We start from the raw sequence: 12,873 nt of genomic DNA on the forward strand, positions 1-12,873 counted from the left end.
AGCATGCAAGTAGAATATAAGGAAGAGCATATAGGAAGGGGAAAAATGTAAAGTTTCCTGATTGTTAGGTTATTTTCCACTGCCATGAAACTTTATCTGTCCACATTAAAGAATCCAAAGCTGTTCTTGACATGAAATATTGACTAAATAATGATTAACAGTCCAGTACCATGAAATACAGCTGATGCACTTTCCTCCAAACAATTCCATGGAGGATGCATTATTACTTGCATAATTACATAAATATTACTTCTGCACTACTTTCTAGAGTCAGACCACGCTCAAAATGAAGTAGTTACCTCAGTTCCTTTCTTACTGTCCTGTTGTGAGAGATGTGCAAAGGAATTATAGATGATACCCATTTTCTGCACTAGATATTAGCTTCTCTTATGTTTGTTGGGAGAAAAAAAAAAAAAAAAAAAGACACCTAGGAATATTAGTGATAATGGTATTGAGATAATATCCCCATTTTCTTCTACTTCTTCACTTAACTTACCTTAGAGATACAGAGAAAGCTGTAGGTCTGACTGCACATTCCTTACCAGTTCTGGTAAATGTTCACTCATGAATAAATAAGCTTTAAATTTATATGGCGTTTGAATGGAAATATACAGCTAAGGAAGAGAAAAGACCTCCACTTTTTACCTCATATACATATAAATGATATGCTGAATTAAAAAGACCTTGTCCCTCAAAAAGTGTTTTCATTTCTTTTTAAGTGCTGAATTCCCTCAACTTCACAGGCTTTGCTAGGAGATTAAATGCCTAGATAATATGTTGCTTGATACTTAACAGGACCAGAAAATGAATCAGAAAAGAACACTGGCACTGTGTCTTTAAGAAAAATCCATCTTCTGACACAAAAGATATACATCATATACTCTTTTTTGGTTAGCTACAACAGAAAAGGACCAATTTGTGCTTACCAAGTCAGTTAGAGTTCAAAACATTGTTAGTTATTGAGGTGCTGATAGAAACACGTTATTCTAGTCTGAAAAATGTATACAGAATTCATATTCTCTGCTCGTTATTTATTCTTTTATTCAAAAACATTTAATTGTACAATTGTTTGCATTTGAATTGAAAATATACACAGTGATTCTATTTGTATGAGACAGCTCAAACTTTCATTTATAAAGAAGTTCACAGATATTCTAAATATATCTACATGTGTTTAGTGTTTCAAAATAATTAACAGTTCACAGTTAGAGTGATCTGAATGACAATTTATGAACCAAACAATTTATGAACCAAAACAACTGAAAATAAGAAAAACGTTTTATTCAATGCATCTTGCTTGACTCCCTCTGTTATGTAAATAGGTGATAATCCAGTTAATAACTGCATTACTTTAAAAAAGACACATTTTGTACTTCATTTCATCTATTAACAGGTGATACAAGCAGCATGTACAAACCAAATATTCTCTTTAAGTTGAGCAAAGCTGATACCAAAAAAGGGCACTTAAAACTGTTTCCTAAAGCTATTTCTAAAATATGAAAAATATAAGCTAGTTATTTAATATTTTATTTTGCTTTTTTAGTAGTAGAAATTATACTGGATTAACAAGTTTATGTTTTTCTATAGATGCAAAAAATATTTGAGAAGCTTCCAGGATTTAAAGAAATCCACGTATTAGGATTTAAGTAAGTAAGAAAATTGGACTCATATTTCTGCTGGAAGAGACCTATTAATAGTGGAGTATGTATTACTGTAAACAGAAAATAGTTCTCTGGGAACAATACAGTGACAATATGGAGAGAAGTGCAAACACATTCAAAGTGAGACTATGAGCATTTGAATTATTAAGAAGTAGCTTTGATTCTCTGTGGGAACTAGAAATCCTACTGCAGGTGAAGTAATAAATGTTTTGAAATTGTTTGTTTGCTAGCAACATTGTATTAAGGAATTTCTTAAATGACAAGGCAAAGAGAGTTAAGAGCATGATGATTTAGGTGGCTACTTTTTTGTGTGTGGATCCTGTGCTCTTCATAGATCAAAGTGAAGGTGCCTTGGAAAGAGAAGGTTGCAGGAGGATACATGTTCACACTTATAAAAGTTTTCCAATAGGTTGCTCCCAGATATGTCAAACAATTAAAATGCTTTATTTTTTAATAGATTCCTGTTCTGTCTTGCCATTTATGTTAGTGTTAGCTTCCTTGTATGTTTACTGCTGATAAAAGCTACTGTATAATTTTTCAATAGAGAATCTACGATTTCTTTCAAAAACTGAATATTTCATTTGTTAATGTTTCAACAAATAACACATTAGGTAAAGAGCCAAGGGAAAACCATATTACTACTACTAATAATAATAATTTAAAAAAAAAAAAAAAAAGACAAAGAAAGAGAAGGATGAGACAGAAATATGTGGGCTTATGGCACGATACCAGAAACATTCAGCCCTTCTAATAATACTTAATACATGTTGAAGAACATTGAGATATGAAGAACATATCTCAATGCAATTTTAGACAAAGCATATTTCTTCCCAGCTTTTCCCTCCGCAAAATTGCTGGGAAATAGGAGAGAGAAGAGCAAAACAGAGTGAAAATGACTGCTTAACATTTTGATAATTAATGTAAGAAAAGAGAAGGCTGGCTACTGCATGACCAGCTAAGAAAATCTGTAGTAGTATCTCATGGTTACAACTTACATTAAGTAATGTGTTTCAGTCGTGACTCAGAAATCTGTGATCTGTTTAGTAAATTGATCTTAGATCTCAGGAGCTGATAAGTACATTCATCAACAAGGATGACAAGGATTGCTGCCCATCATCTATTTAGTTAGCTCATGATCACCAAAGACGGGTCTTAGATATGTTGTTGTTCATTCTCCTTTCGCCATATTTCCTCATTTATTAGCAGCATATCCCACAAGGCAATATGGACTGACAACATTAGAGATGTGCCAGACAATTCATCAAGGAAAATAATAGGGCATTATATTACAGAAGGTCAACATAGGCATGTCCTCCAGAGGTGATTAATAGGTCATTACCCCTGTGACTAGGATCTGAGTAGGCACCATGAGTGGTTAAGAGTAATTGTTGCTACTACTGTTGTCAAAGGTATTTACTACCACCACAAAGATATAAAATAACAATGACAGTGCTCAAATTGTGTCATTTGTAGTGGGAAATAGGAAAGCTATTTCAAATATTTCAGACTATCAAGGTAAAGTAAAATTCTTTTTTTGTTGTTGTTTTTTTGTTTTGTTTTGTTTGTTTGTTTTTCACTCAAAACGTGATGTTTTCCATTGTTTGGAAGGGAAAAAGTGTAATGATGGAGAGTAAGCTGTCATTTTCACACAGAGATAAAAATTATAGATGACACACAGAAGATAAATTGTCAAGAGCTGTTTTTGATGTGTAAGTGATTTACCAGTATACATGAATCTTTGTTTTTCTTTCTTTTGCAATCCTTTATCACACCCTTTTTTCTGTGATGAAATGAAGACAGAAGAAGGAGAAAGATGGGTAATTTATCTTTAATTCATAATAAAGATAGATCATTTTATAGAGTAATAAATGTAGATAAATACATCAATAATAGGTTTTTATCTTGATGTGACAAAATGAATTGATTTGTGTTCTGCTCAGGTACAAATTCTGTGATATAAAACAGCAGGGCCAGCTTTTACTTTAATCTGAAAGGTTCATGCAAACAAAGTTTATTAGGACCTCTCTAAAGGGAAGGAAATTGACCTAAGAAAAATTATATTCAGATGACAAAAGATCTCTATCAGTCATAAACTTACAGTAAAAACAATAAGGAAACTTGAATTTTCATTTTTAATCACCTGTTTCCTAGCTGTGTTTCCATATATACATTATCTTCAATGAGTATGTAGGATTTGATTTGTTAACTCTGTTATCAGGCCAGATAGAATGGCACCAGTCACCAGCTTGATGCAGGTAGTTGCTGACTGCTACTACAAAAAAAACTACAGCCTTTTGTTGATATTTAGGAGTGTTGCTGAGGAATAATTTGTCTGGAACTTCCCAGAATTTCTCTTTTATACATAGTTTAAAAGGAAGGAATCTCTCCCTTTTTTTTCTGGATTCTTGCAATGTCGTGTAAATGCATAGCACATACTAGGTAAGGAGAAATTCCTCTCTCTCCAGGTATTTGATGCTGTAGAAGGCAATTAATGTTTTGTTATTTTTCATGTTAATTATGTAAATTTAGTATATGAAAAGAGATGCATTAATAACAGGAAAGACTCAAGTCTTCTGTTGAACAAGTACATCTAGGGAGACGTTTTACACACTCATTTGAACTTTGAAAAACTGCCTCCCATTGTGAAATGTGGTTTGCTTGCTGGCTGTTAAAATTAAAGATATGATAGGATTTTTGATAATCTGTAGTTTTATGAATTTGCTAATCCCTTCTTATAGGTTCTTGTATAATTAATAGGTGATTATGGCTTCTATTAACTGCCAGCAGGCACTTGTGATTGTTTAAACCAATAAGCAATGAGTTCAAACCATATTACCACAGGTCTCTGAGTAGTCATCTTAGACTGGATTATGTTAGAACATTTTTATAATCTTTCAATATTGGAATTTTAATTAAAAAGAATGTATTAAAAAAAAAAAAAAAGCTAATGCATAGCAGAAGTATTTTTAAGGTGACAGGTTCATTAGAAAGTAGTATATCTATATCATTCTTACAGGAGAAAATATGTTGTGGTCGCATGAATATTTCTGTTCATTTGTAAAAAACAGGCTTCACCCATTAACTGTTTTTGCTGCACTGAACATTTTTGCATCTTCCCCTTGCAGATCAAGCAGCACTATAGCACGATATGTAGTAAACTTTGAGAGAGATGGCTCAGAAATCAAAAGCACTGTCGATGACATCTCAACTATTGGATCAAATAAGGTTGAAAATGAAAAGACTCTGCTTTCTCCAAAGGAAGAGAGGGAAATGTCAGCAACTAAACTCACAGTAACAGACCTTCAGCAACTGGTTGCCATAGCACTCCATGAAGACAGGTCCCTGCCAGTAGACCTTGGGACACTTCAGTTTACTGACGGTCAGTAGGAAGTCCAGTAGCAGGCACAAGTCTGAAATTTGCTCTTGCAAATTTATTCACCTTCAATACCTTTTCCTTTGCTTTGCTCGCAGATCATTTTCATCTGATGTATCCCAGTCTCTTAAGTGTTGCACAGCATTCAAAGGATGCAGAGAACAAAGTTAAATTTTACAGCAAAATATGATTTTATATAATCATATAGCCTAACTTCCAATCACACTGAAGAATCTGTTTTTATTGTTTGTTTAGAAAGTCTGGGTATTTTGCACACTAGGACAAACAAGAGGAGAAGCAAACAGCAAGATATCATGAATATTCACTAAATCATTCTGATTTCCCAGTATGGGGGGGGGGGAGAGAGGGAGGGGGAGTTTCCTCTAAACAAAACCTAGATTTCGAAAAGCTAAGCCTCTATTGTAAGCAAGTTATCTAACCTCCCATTGGAGAAACAAAGGCACACCTTAGAGTGCATTTGATCTCAATCTATAATCAGTGGCATGAATCATTTTTCTCTCTGAAACATAGAGGAAGTGTAGAGACAAGTTTAGGATAGCACTAAAGCTTGTTTAGAATAGCCCTAGCAGGAGGTTGAAGGGCTACATCTAGTCCAGTAATCCAGCTAATAAACATCCCCTTTATAGCCCAACAATAATTTTTTCAAAGCTAGCGTACACCTAGTTTTGGGGAGATGGATCAAAAATGGGGAAAAATTTTTAAATATTTCTCATATGTCTATTTGTCAAAGTGATGTTAAAACACACACCAGATCTTAGCCAGAAAGTTTCATCTAGAAACAGGAGCATTTTTGTCCCTCTAAAAATGTTTAGATGAACTAATACGGTCAGTATTATTAAAATATCATATTTGAAGATAGATTGAAAGTGCCAAGCCAAATTTTTGTGGATATGGAACACTTTAGTAATGTCTATTTTTAATCAACTATTTCTCTCTAGTTATTTTTAATAATAAATTTCAGAAAAGCAACTTGCATGCTTATCCTCTCCCTCTATTCTGCCCTGGTCAGGCCTCACCTGTGTCTAGTGTCCAGTTCTGGGCTCCCTGGTACAAGAAAGACAGGGATCTCCTGGAAAGAGTCCAGCAGAGGGCCACAAAGATGATATGGGGCCTGGAGCATCTTCCCTATGAAGAAAGGCTGAGAGACCTGGGTCTGTTCAGCCTGGAGAAGAGAAGACTGAGAGGGGATCTCCTCAGTGTATATAGATATCTGAGGGGTGGGGGACAGAAGGATGTAGCCAACCTCTTCTCAGTGGTTTGTGGGGATAGGACAAGGGGCAATGGCTGCAAGTTAGAGCACAGGAAGTTCCACACTGACATGCGAAAGAACTTCTTCATGATGAGGGTGACGGAGCATTGGAACAGGTTGCCCAGGGAGGTTGTGGAGTCTCCTTCTCTGCAGATATGCAAGGCCTGTCTGGACACCTACCTGGACAGCCTGCTCTGAGGAACCTGCTTTGGCAGCGGGGTTGGACCCAATGATCTTTCGAGGTCCCTTCCAACCCCTACAGTTCTGTGATTCTGTGATATGTGTTTAAAGATCTCATTTGAGAGGGTTAAAGAAGCAACTGGGCACAAAAGCCAAAGCAGTAGGAGTAACAATAGCATAGACTGTGGGTAAAACTGAAAAAAAATTTAGTCTTAATGAACAGCATGATATAATGAGTTATCATAACCTATGTGGATTTAACTGGGTGGTTCATACTTCAGCTGATTTTAATCATTCATCCATCTGTGCCTGGTTCAGCCCTCTGCAGACCTATCCCATTTATACTAAATAAAGAATACAAAGAACACTGCATATGAAATGCTTGCTTTCTTAATAACTGCCAGTTTAAATTGAAATTTATGTTTCTCTGTTCTTAACATGGATTTTTTTTTAAAGTCGTCTTTAATGGAGAATAGTTTTAACATTGTTTTTACTGAATTTACGTGTGAAGAGTATTCAGTGTGCCATTGCTGAAATATTGCTCACTCTCTCTCCCTCTTTTTTTATTTTTTTCAGAATCTATTAAACCACCTAGTGATTTTGATAATGATATCCAGGCCATGGTCACTATTCCTCTGGCAGGCCCTGATTTGGTGAGTTAATTCCAGTTGATTTAGTTATTTATTTCACCATGAGAAATGAACTTAAACACTGTGAAGAAGTTTGTAAATATACAGAATAATGCTCTTGTGCAAAAATACATATCAAGGAAAAAATGGCTCGCTAATTCAGAAGCACATCTCAATGAGAGAAGAGCAAATGACAGGGTTAGTAAAGGTCATCTTTCTTTGATCATTTTTAAAAGGAAAGATAATGTGATTAGGATCACATGCACGTACCAAATGTTTCATATATCCCACAATGTCATGCTGAGTTATAGTTTGCAGGTTCCTGTTACTAAAGATTGTTCTTTTTAGCAATGAACGTTAAAAATGATGATGAACCATAGAGAAATTTGCATTGGAAAGGACCTTAAAAATTATCTAGTTCCAAACCCCCCTGTCTTGCCACCCACTAGATTATGTTGCCCAGGACCCTGCTGAACCTGACATTGAACACTTACAGGGATGGGGCATCCACATCTTCTCTGGGCAACCTGTTCCAGTGCCTCACCACCCTCTGAGTGAAGAATTTCCTCCTAAGCTCTAATCTCTATCTCCCATCCTTTAACTAAAATCATTCCCCTTTCTCCTGTCTTTGTCTGCCCAAGAAAAAATTGTTCTCCATCTTTTTTATAAGCCCCCTTTAAGTACTGGGAGTCTGCTATAAGCTCTTCTTAGAGCCTTCAGCCTGAAGAAGAGAACAGCCCCAGCTCTCTCAGCCTTCCTTTACAGGAGAGGTGCTCCAGCCCCTTGATCATCCTCGTGGCCATCCTCTGGACCTGTTCTAACAGCCCCACATCTTTCTTGTGCTGGGGGCCCCAGACCTGAATGCAGCACTCCAGGTGGGGCCTCATGAGGGCAGAGCAGAGGGGGACAATCTCCTCCCTTGACCTGCTGCCCACTCCTTTGTTGATGCAGCCTAGGATGCAGTTGGCCTTCTGGGCTGCAAGAACACACTGCTGGCTAATGTCAAGCTTTTCATCCATCAAAACCCCCAGGTCCTTCTCTGCAAGGCTGCTCTCAATGAGTTCTTCTCCTAGTCTGGGATTGCCCCAAGCCAGGTGCAGCACCTTGCACTTGGCCTTGTTGAACCTCATTAGGTTCACATGGTCCCACTTCTCAAGCTTGCCCAGGTAATTAAAACTATCCTTTAAAACTTTTTTCCCTCTGAATTCCCTTTTTCAGGAGGATACCATGGGTGTGGAGCTCCCACTGGGTTATCCTAGCCCACCAGCATTAGACCAAACAGGAGACATCTTGGTCAATGAATTTACAACTGAAATACCTATGCTAAGTGGAGAGATCAGTGCACCTGAAGACTTTGATAATAATTTTGTCTCATCTGAACCTGTGTACCCTACCAAACCCCCCAGAGAAACATCTCAGGACAAATCTTCTCCAGCCACGGAAGATACCACTACTGGTTACCAAAGTTTCACAGTGCCTTTCAATGTTCTGGTTAGTACTGACAGTTCTCCAAAACCAGAAAATTCCTATCTGCCTCCTCCAGCAGATGAGTCGGCTAGCAATGACTTAGTCACAGATGACTATGAGTCTCCAACGGAGCAGGCTATCACTCTGGCAGTTTATACCACTGGTAGCTTTACCCCACCTAATCTCCTGCAAGCCACAGATGAGAATACTGAAGCTGAGGAGAAGAAGGAACTGGCTGGAATAACAGAGCTACCTTTGGAAGAAGCTGACCAAGATAGTCTGTTTGACCAAGGTAAGGTGCTAAAAATTTTTACATAAGAAAAAATAGTAGAGATCCACTTGTTATTACACATATGGTCATATGTAAGTATAGTAAACATTTTTCTAACTTTTCACTTTCATTTGTTAGAAAAATATTTCTGGACCATCAAAGGTGAAAAATAATTTGCATTTCTGATGCTCACTTCAAAGTCAAATATATTAGGATTTTCTTGAGGTTAACAACATAAAAACAACAACAAAAATAAAACAACAAAACACAAATGCAAAGGCATAAGAAAGGATTTGTACAGGGTACTACAGTAGAAATTCAAAATTTCAAAAAGCCAGAGCAAAAAGACACGCCAGAAAAAATAAATAAATAAATAAATGAAATCCCAGCTAGTACAAATGAGAACAATTCCAGCATTTAAAACATGGGAGGTAAATTACTATATGTTCTACAGACAGGTCTGGATGATAGCCACAAATGTATCATGAAATAATTTATTCCAAGCAAGGTGTACTCTGGCTCAGAGAAGTTTGAATTTCTGCAAATCTGATGAATGTAAATATTAATAATAATAATAATAATAATATTTCCATGTTTGTTTATTCAATTTTACTAATGCAATAGGAATTTAATGGTACTCAAAAATACAATAAAAAATAATATATATATATATATATATGTATATATATACATATGTTTGAGTGGAGAGTCTGCATGATCTTACACTAAAAACGTACACGATAGCCATGTTTTACACAGCTATAAGGAAAGTGTTTACCGTGCAAATGAAAAATGTTAGGACAAAGACTTTAGGGTCAGCTTTACAGCACAGGCACATTAGGCTTTTCCCTAGAGCAGCAAAATCTCAGTAAGGCCGATGCCTCCCTCAAATCTATCAGTGGTCTGGAAAGCCAGCTTGGCCTCACTAACTCGGCATTACATCAGCAAACTTTAATTTTATTTACATTTCTAAGAGGCTTGTACTTTGTAAGATGCCAGAGGTCACTACAAACACATGAGTAGAATTAATTCTTGGGTGAATAATCAGATGTGTTTTGGCTCAGATTTTTGGCTGTCTGAACAGAAAAGCAGAAGGCAGGTAAGAACTTCACATGGTACTTCTAAGTCCCCAGAAATGTCATGCTTAAAGTTTCTAGGTTTGCTCTCTGTTATAGGGAACATCCCTGCTCCCACACGAAGCTCTGATCTACCCCTGCTCCCTTCTTGCTTAATCCTTGGCCTTCTGCATCCCAGCCTGCACTCAAGAAGCTTCTTGGAGAGAGCACAATGAACACTCCCCCTCCTTTCATGTTCCTCCTGACTCAGCACGCACAGAATTTGCCAAAATTCCCCCCTCTTGCCCAGCATCAACCTGTAAGCCAAGGGGGAAATGCCTGTATCAGCGTTGTATCAGTGGCACTGCTCTTTCTGGATCTAGTAAATACCACGATGTCCATTTTAAGGAATAAAGAATATAAAAGCTGTCACTTGAGATCACACACCACCGAAACCCCAAGCAGAGAAGAACACAGAATACTCCATTGTCATGTTACTGCACATGGCAGTTTCTCTGGTAGTTGGAGTTAACTGTTATCACCTTTTTAAGCATTACAGTTCTGCTGCATAAAATGCAAGGGTTTACCTTTACTGAAATAGCAGATTCTCACACATGGAAAACTCTAGATGCATTCTGTTGTGTTTTTCACTGGCAGGAATATCACATGTCATGACTTAGCATGAGCAATCCTCGTTGTGTGTACAGGTTTATCGCATGTACTAAGTAAGAAATTCCCATTCTGTACTCTTGCTTTCATACACAGAGTTTTGAAGTGAAAAAAAGCAAATACTTTATGATTAACAGAGTGAACTAAAATTTAGAAAAACACTTCTTACAATAATTAACTGTGAGATGGTCCTGAAAGTTAAGTTTGTGTTAAAAAGTGTTAAACAAAACTGTTTTCAAAAGCTTACTGAGAAGTCTTATAATGCTACTGATAAAAGTACAGCATACCTTTACATAACACTTATTACTACTGTAGAAAAGCGTCACATTTGTGGGGGAGGAAAGACATGCATTTTTCATTTTATTCACTCATTGGGTTAGGGACTTATCATAAAAATACATAAAACTACATACCTGTTTCACATTTTGCTAAATAGCTGGAAAACCTTATAGCCTAAGAGTTCATGGTCGGGGCATTTTAACTTACCAAAAATACAGAACAATGTATGCAGAGAATACTAGATCCATTATTTTTCTTCAGATCAAAAATTGCAAATAATTTGTTGATTGCAATATTTTACCATTACTGCCTGAGTGCTTCTCACTGGATGGGAGGAGGGACACAGGAGATGGGCCTCTGTCTGGCTCCAAGGTTCAAGCTTGTTTGATTATTACCTGCTGTCAAGGAATGACCACAGTTTATTTGGCTCTCACAGGCCCTGTTACCTCAGGTCAAGATTAGCTGCTGTGTTTCTAAATGATCCTCAGAGACAATACACTGCATAGGTTAATGACTTTCAATGTCATCAGGCAAATGTCAGGACCAAGGGAAATGTTAGGAAGGGTAATACAAATGGAAAGTTCACTGCTGGAAGAAATTCAGATTTTGTCTACGTTTTTTTCTCATATAATCAGAAAGTCAGAAAAAAATATAATTAAAAAAAAAAGGTTTTTTGTTTTTTGTTTTTTTTTGCTTCTTCCTGAAGCCATTACTGTTTGTGCCACACAACATGTAATTTTTCACTTAAAAAGAATTGGATCTTCTGTATTTGTAGGTATACATGAGTAGGTTTGATATTGTAAACATCTTTTGGGACTAACCCTTTGAACACTACTTTCAGAAATTATTTGTTGCACATTTGGGTTAGAACCTATCAGTCTGCAAAACAATCCTTCTTGAAAATAAGGCCCACTATCTTGCTTGTCTTGGTTGAACATGAGTTATGTCTACAACAAGCATTAACATGTAAGAGTTCCATCATCACGTCTGCAGATTAGCAGGAGAAAAATAAGGGTTCCTTCTCTAAAATGGTGGGAAGCCACGTTAGCAATGACACATAGCTGTATTTATTATTTCTGCTTAAAATCTTCTAGTATGCAAAACATACTACATACTTAACCCAAGAGAGACATTGAACATTATCTACTGAGTTCTTAAAAGACTAAATTGTGCATAACCTTTAAAACTTTTTCACTTTTTATAGCTTTTTCTATTCTGGCAGTACTGTGTACAGTATCCCTTGCATTCTTTTCTTTTTCTAGATGTTGCATATTTTATAGGAAGTGACAGAATTAGATCTGAAAATTCAGGACTTACTTAATATTTATATAGAGGTTTTATTAAAGTCAGCAGTACCGGTGATATTAACTGTAATGTTTCAAGCAAATTTCAGAGAATTTTTCTAACTTTGTGCCTGGCTTCATTTGATAGCTGCATTTCTTAGTAATCTTTTAACTTTTCACTGTTGCTGGAGTAAAAGAGCAGGAACTACTTAGATGGTGTTGTATAAGGTTGGACAGAGGGTTAGGATGTAAAGAGTTTTCTGCAATTGTACTACATCTATTCCCAGCCCTTTTCCCACCCTACAATCCAAAAGATAGAGTAAATTTTCCTCACTGCATGTTTAGAACTTCATAAAACTAAATTTACTCATCTTCAGCATGAAAGGAAGAGATGGGTAGCATAAATAGCTTAGTCTGATGTTCTTGTATGTGTCCCCATCAGCCTTGTGTTTCACAGATTGAGTTAATTGCATTGGTTATCACATGCACATAACTAGAGGGTAAGCATTACTACAGATTTCTGAACGTTGAATGACTAAAATCCATTCCTGTTACTTCAGTTGTACCTACCTGAAGTCATTGAGCAAAGCAATATTACTAAATAAATAAATAAATCTACTGGAAATACATCTACTGGAAAGGTAATCATATCTGCAAATTCACACAAAATGCGCATAAATTTCTGTGTACAAGTGAGGAGTAAAATTAATGAGAGGTGTCCTTTTAAGTCATGCAG

General features: G+C 36.4%; 1 protein-coding gene and 1 long non-coding RNA gene across 2 annotated transcripts in view; one reads left to right on the top strand and one right to left on the bottom strand.

The window, feature by feature from the left end:
* The window catches only part of LOC137854566 (uncharacterized), a 59,576-nt gene that overhangs the window by 28,024 nt on the left and 18,679 nt on the right, over positions 1 to 12,873 (bottom strand). The gene's annotated exons all lie outside the window — the stretch shown is intronic.
* IMPG1 (interphotoreceptor matrix proteoglycan 1) overlaps positions 1 to 12,873 on the top strand; it is a 63,135-nt gene that overhangs the window by 26,222 nt on the left and 24,040 nt on the right. The window contains exons 8-12 of the mRNA XM_068678141.1: positions 1,588 to 1,646; positions 3,458 to 3,478; positions 4,787 to 5,040; positions 7,061 to 7,137; positions 8,332 to 8,872. Coding sequence (XP_068534242.1) covers positions 1,588 to 1,646; positions 3,458 to 3,478; positions 4,787 to 5,040; positions 7,061 to 7,137; positions 8,332 to 8,872 — 952 coding nt within the window. The remainder of the gene's footprint in view (positions 1 to 1,587; positions 1,647 to 3,457; positions 3,479 to 4,786; positions 5,041 to 7,060; positions 7,138 to 8,331; positions 8,873 to 12,873) is intronic.

This window comes from Anas acuta, chromosome 3 (assembly GCF_963932015.1).
Source record: "Anas acuta chromosome 3, bAnaAcu1.1, whole genome shotgun sequence".
Classification (NCBI taxonomy): domain Eukaryota; kingdom Metazoa; phylum Chordata; class Aves; order Anseriformes; family Anatidae; genus Anas; species Anas acuta.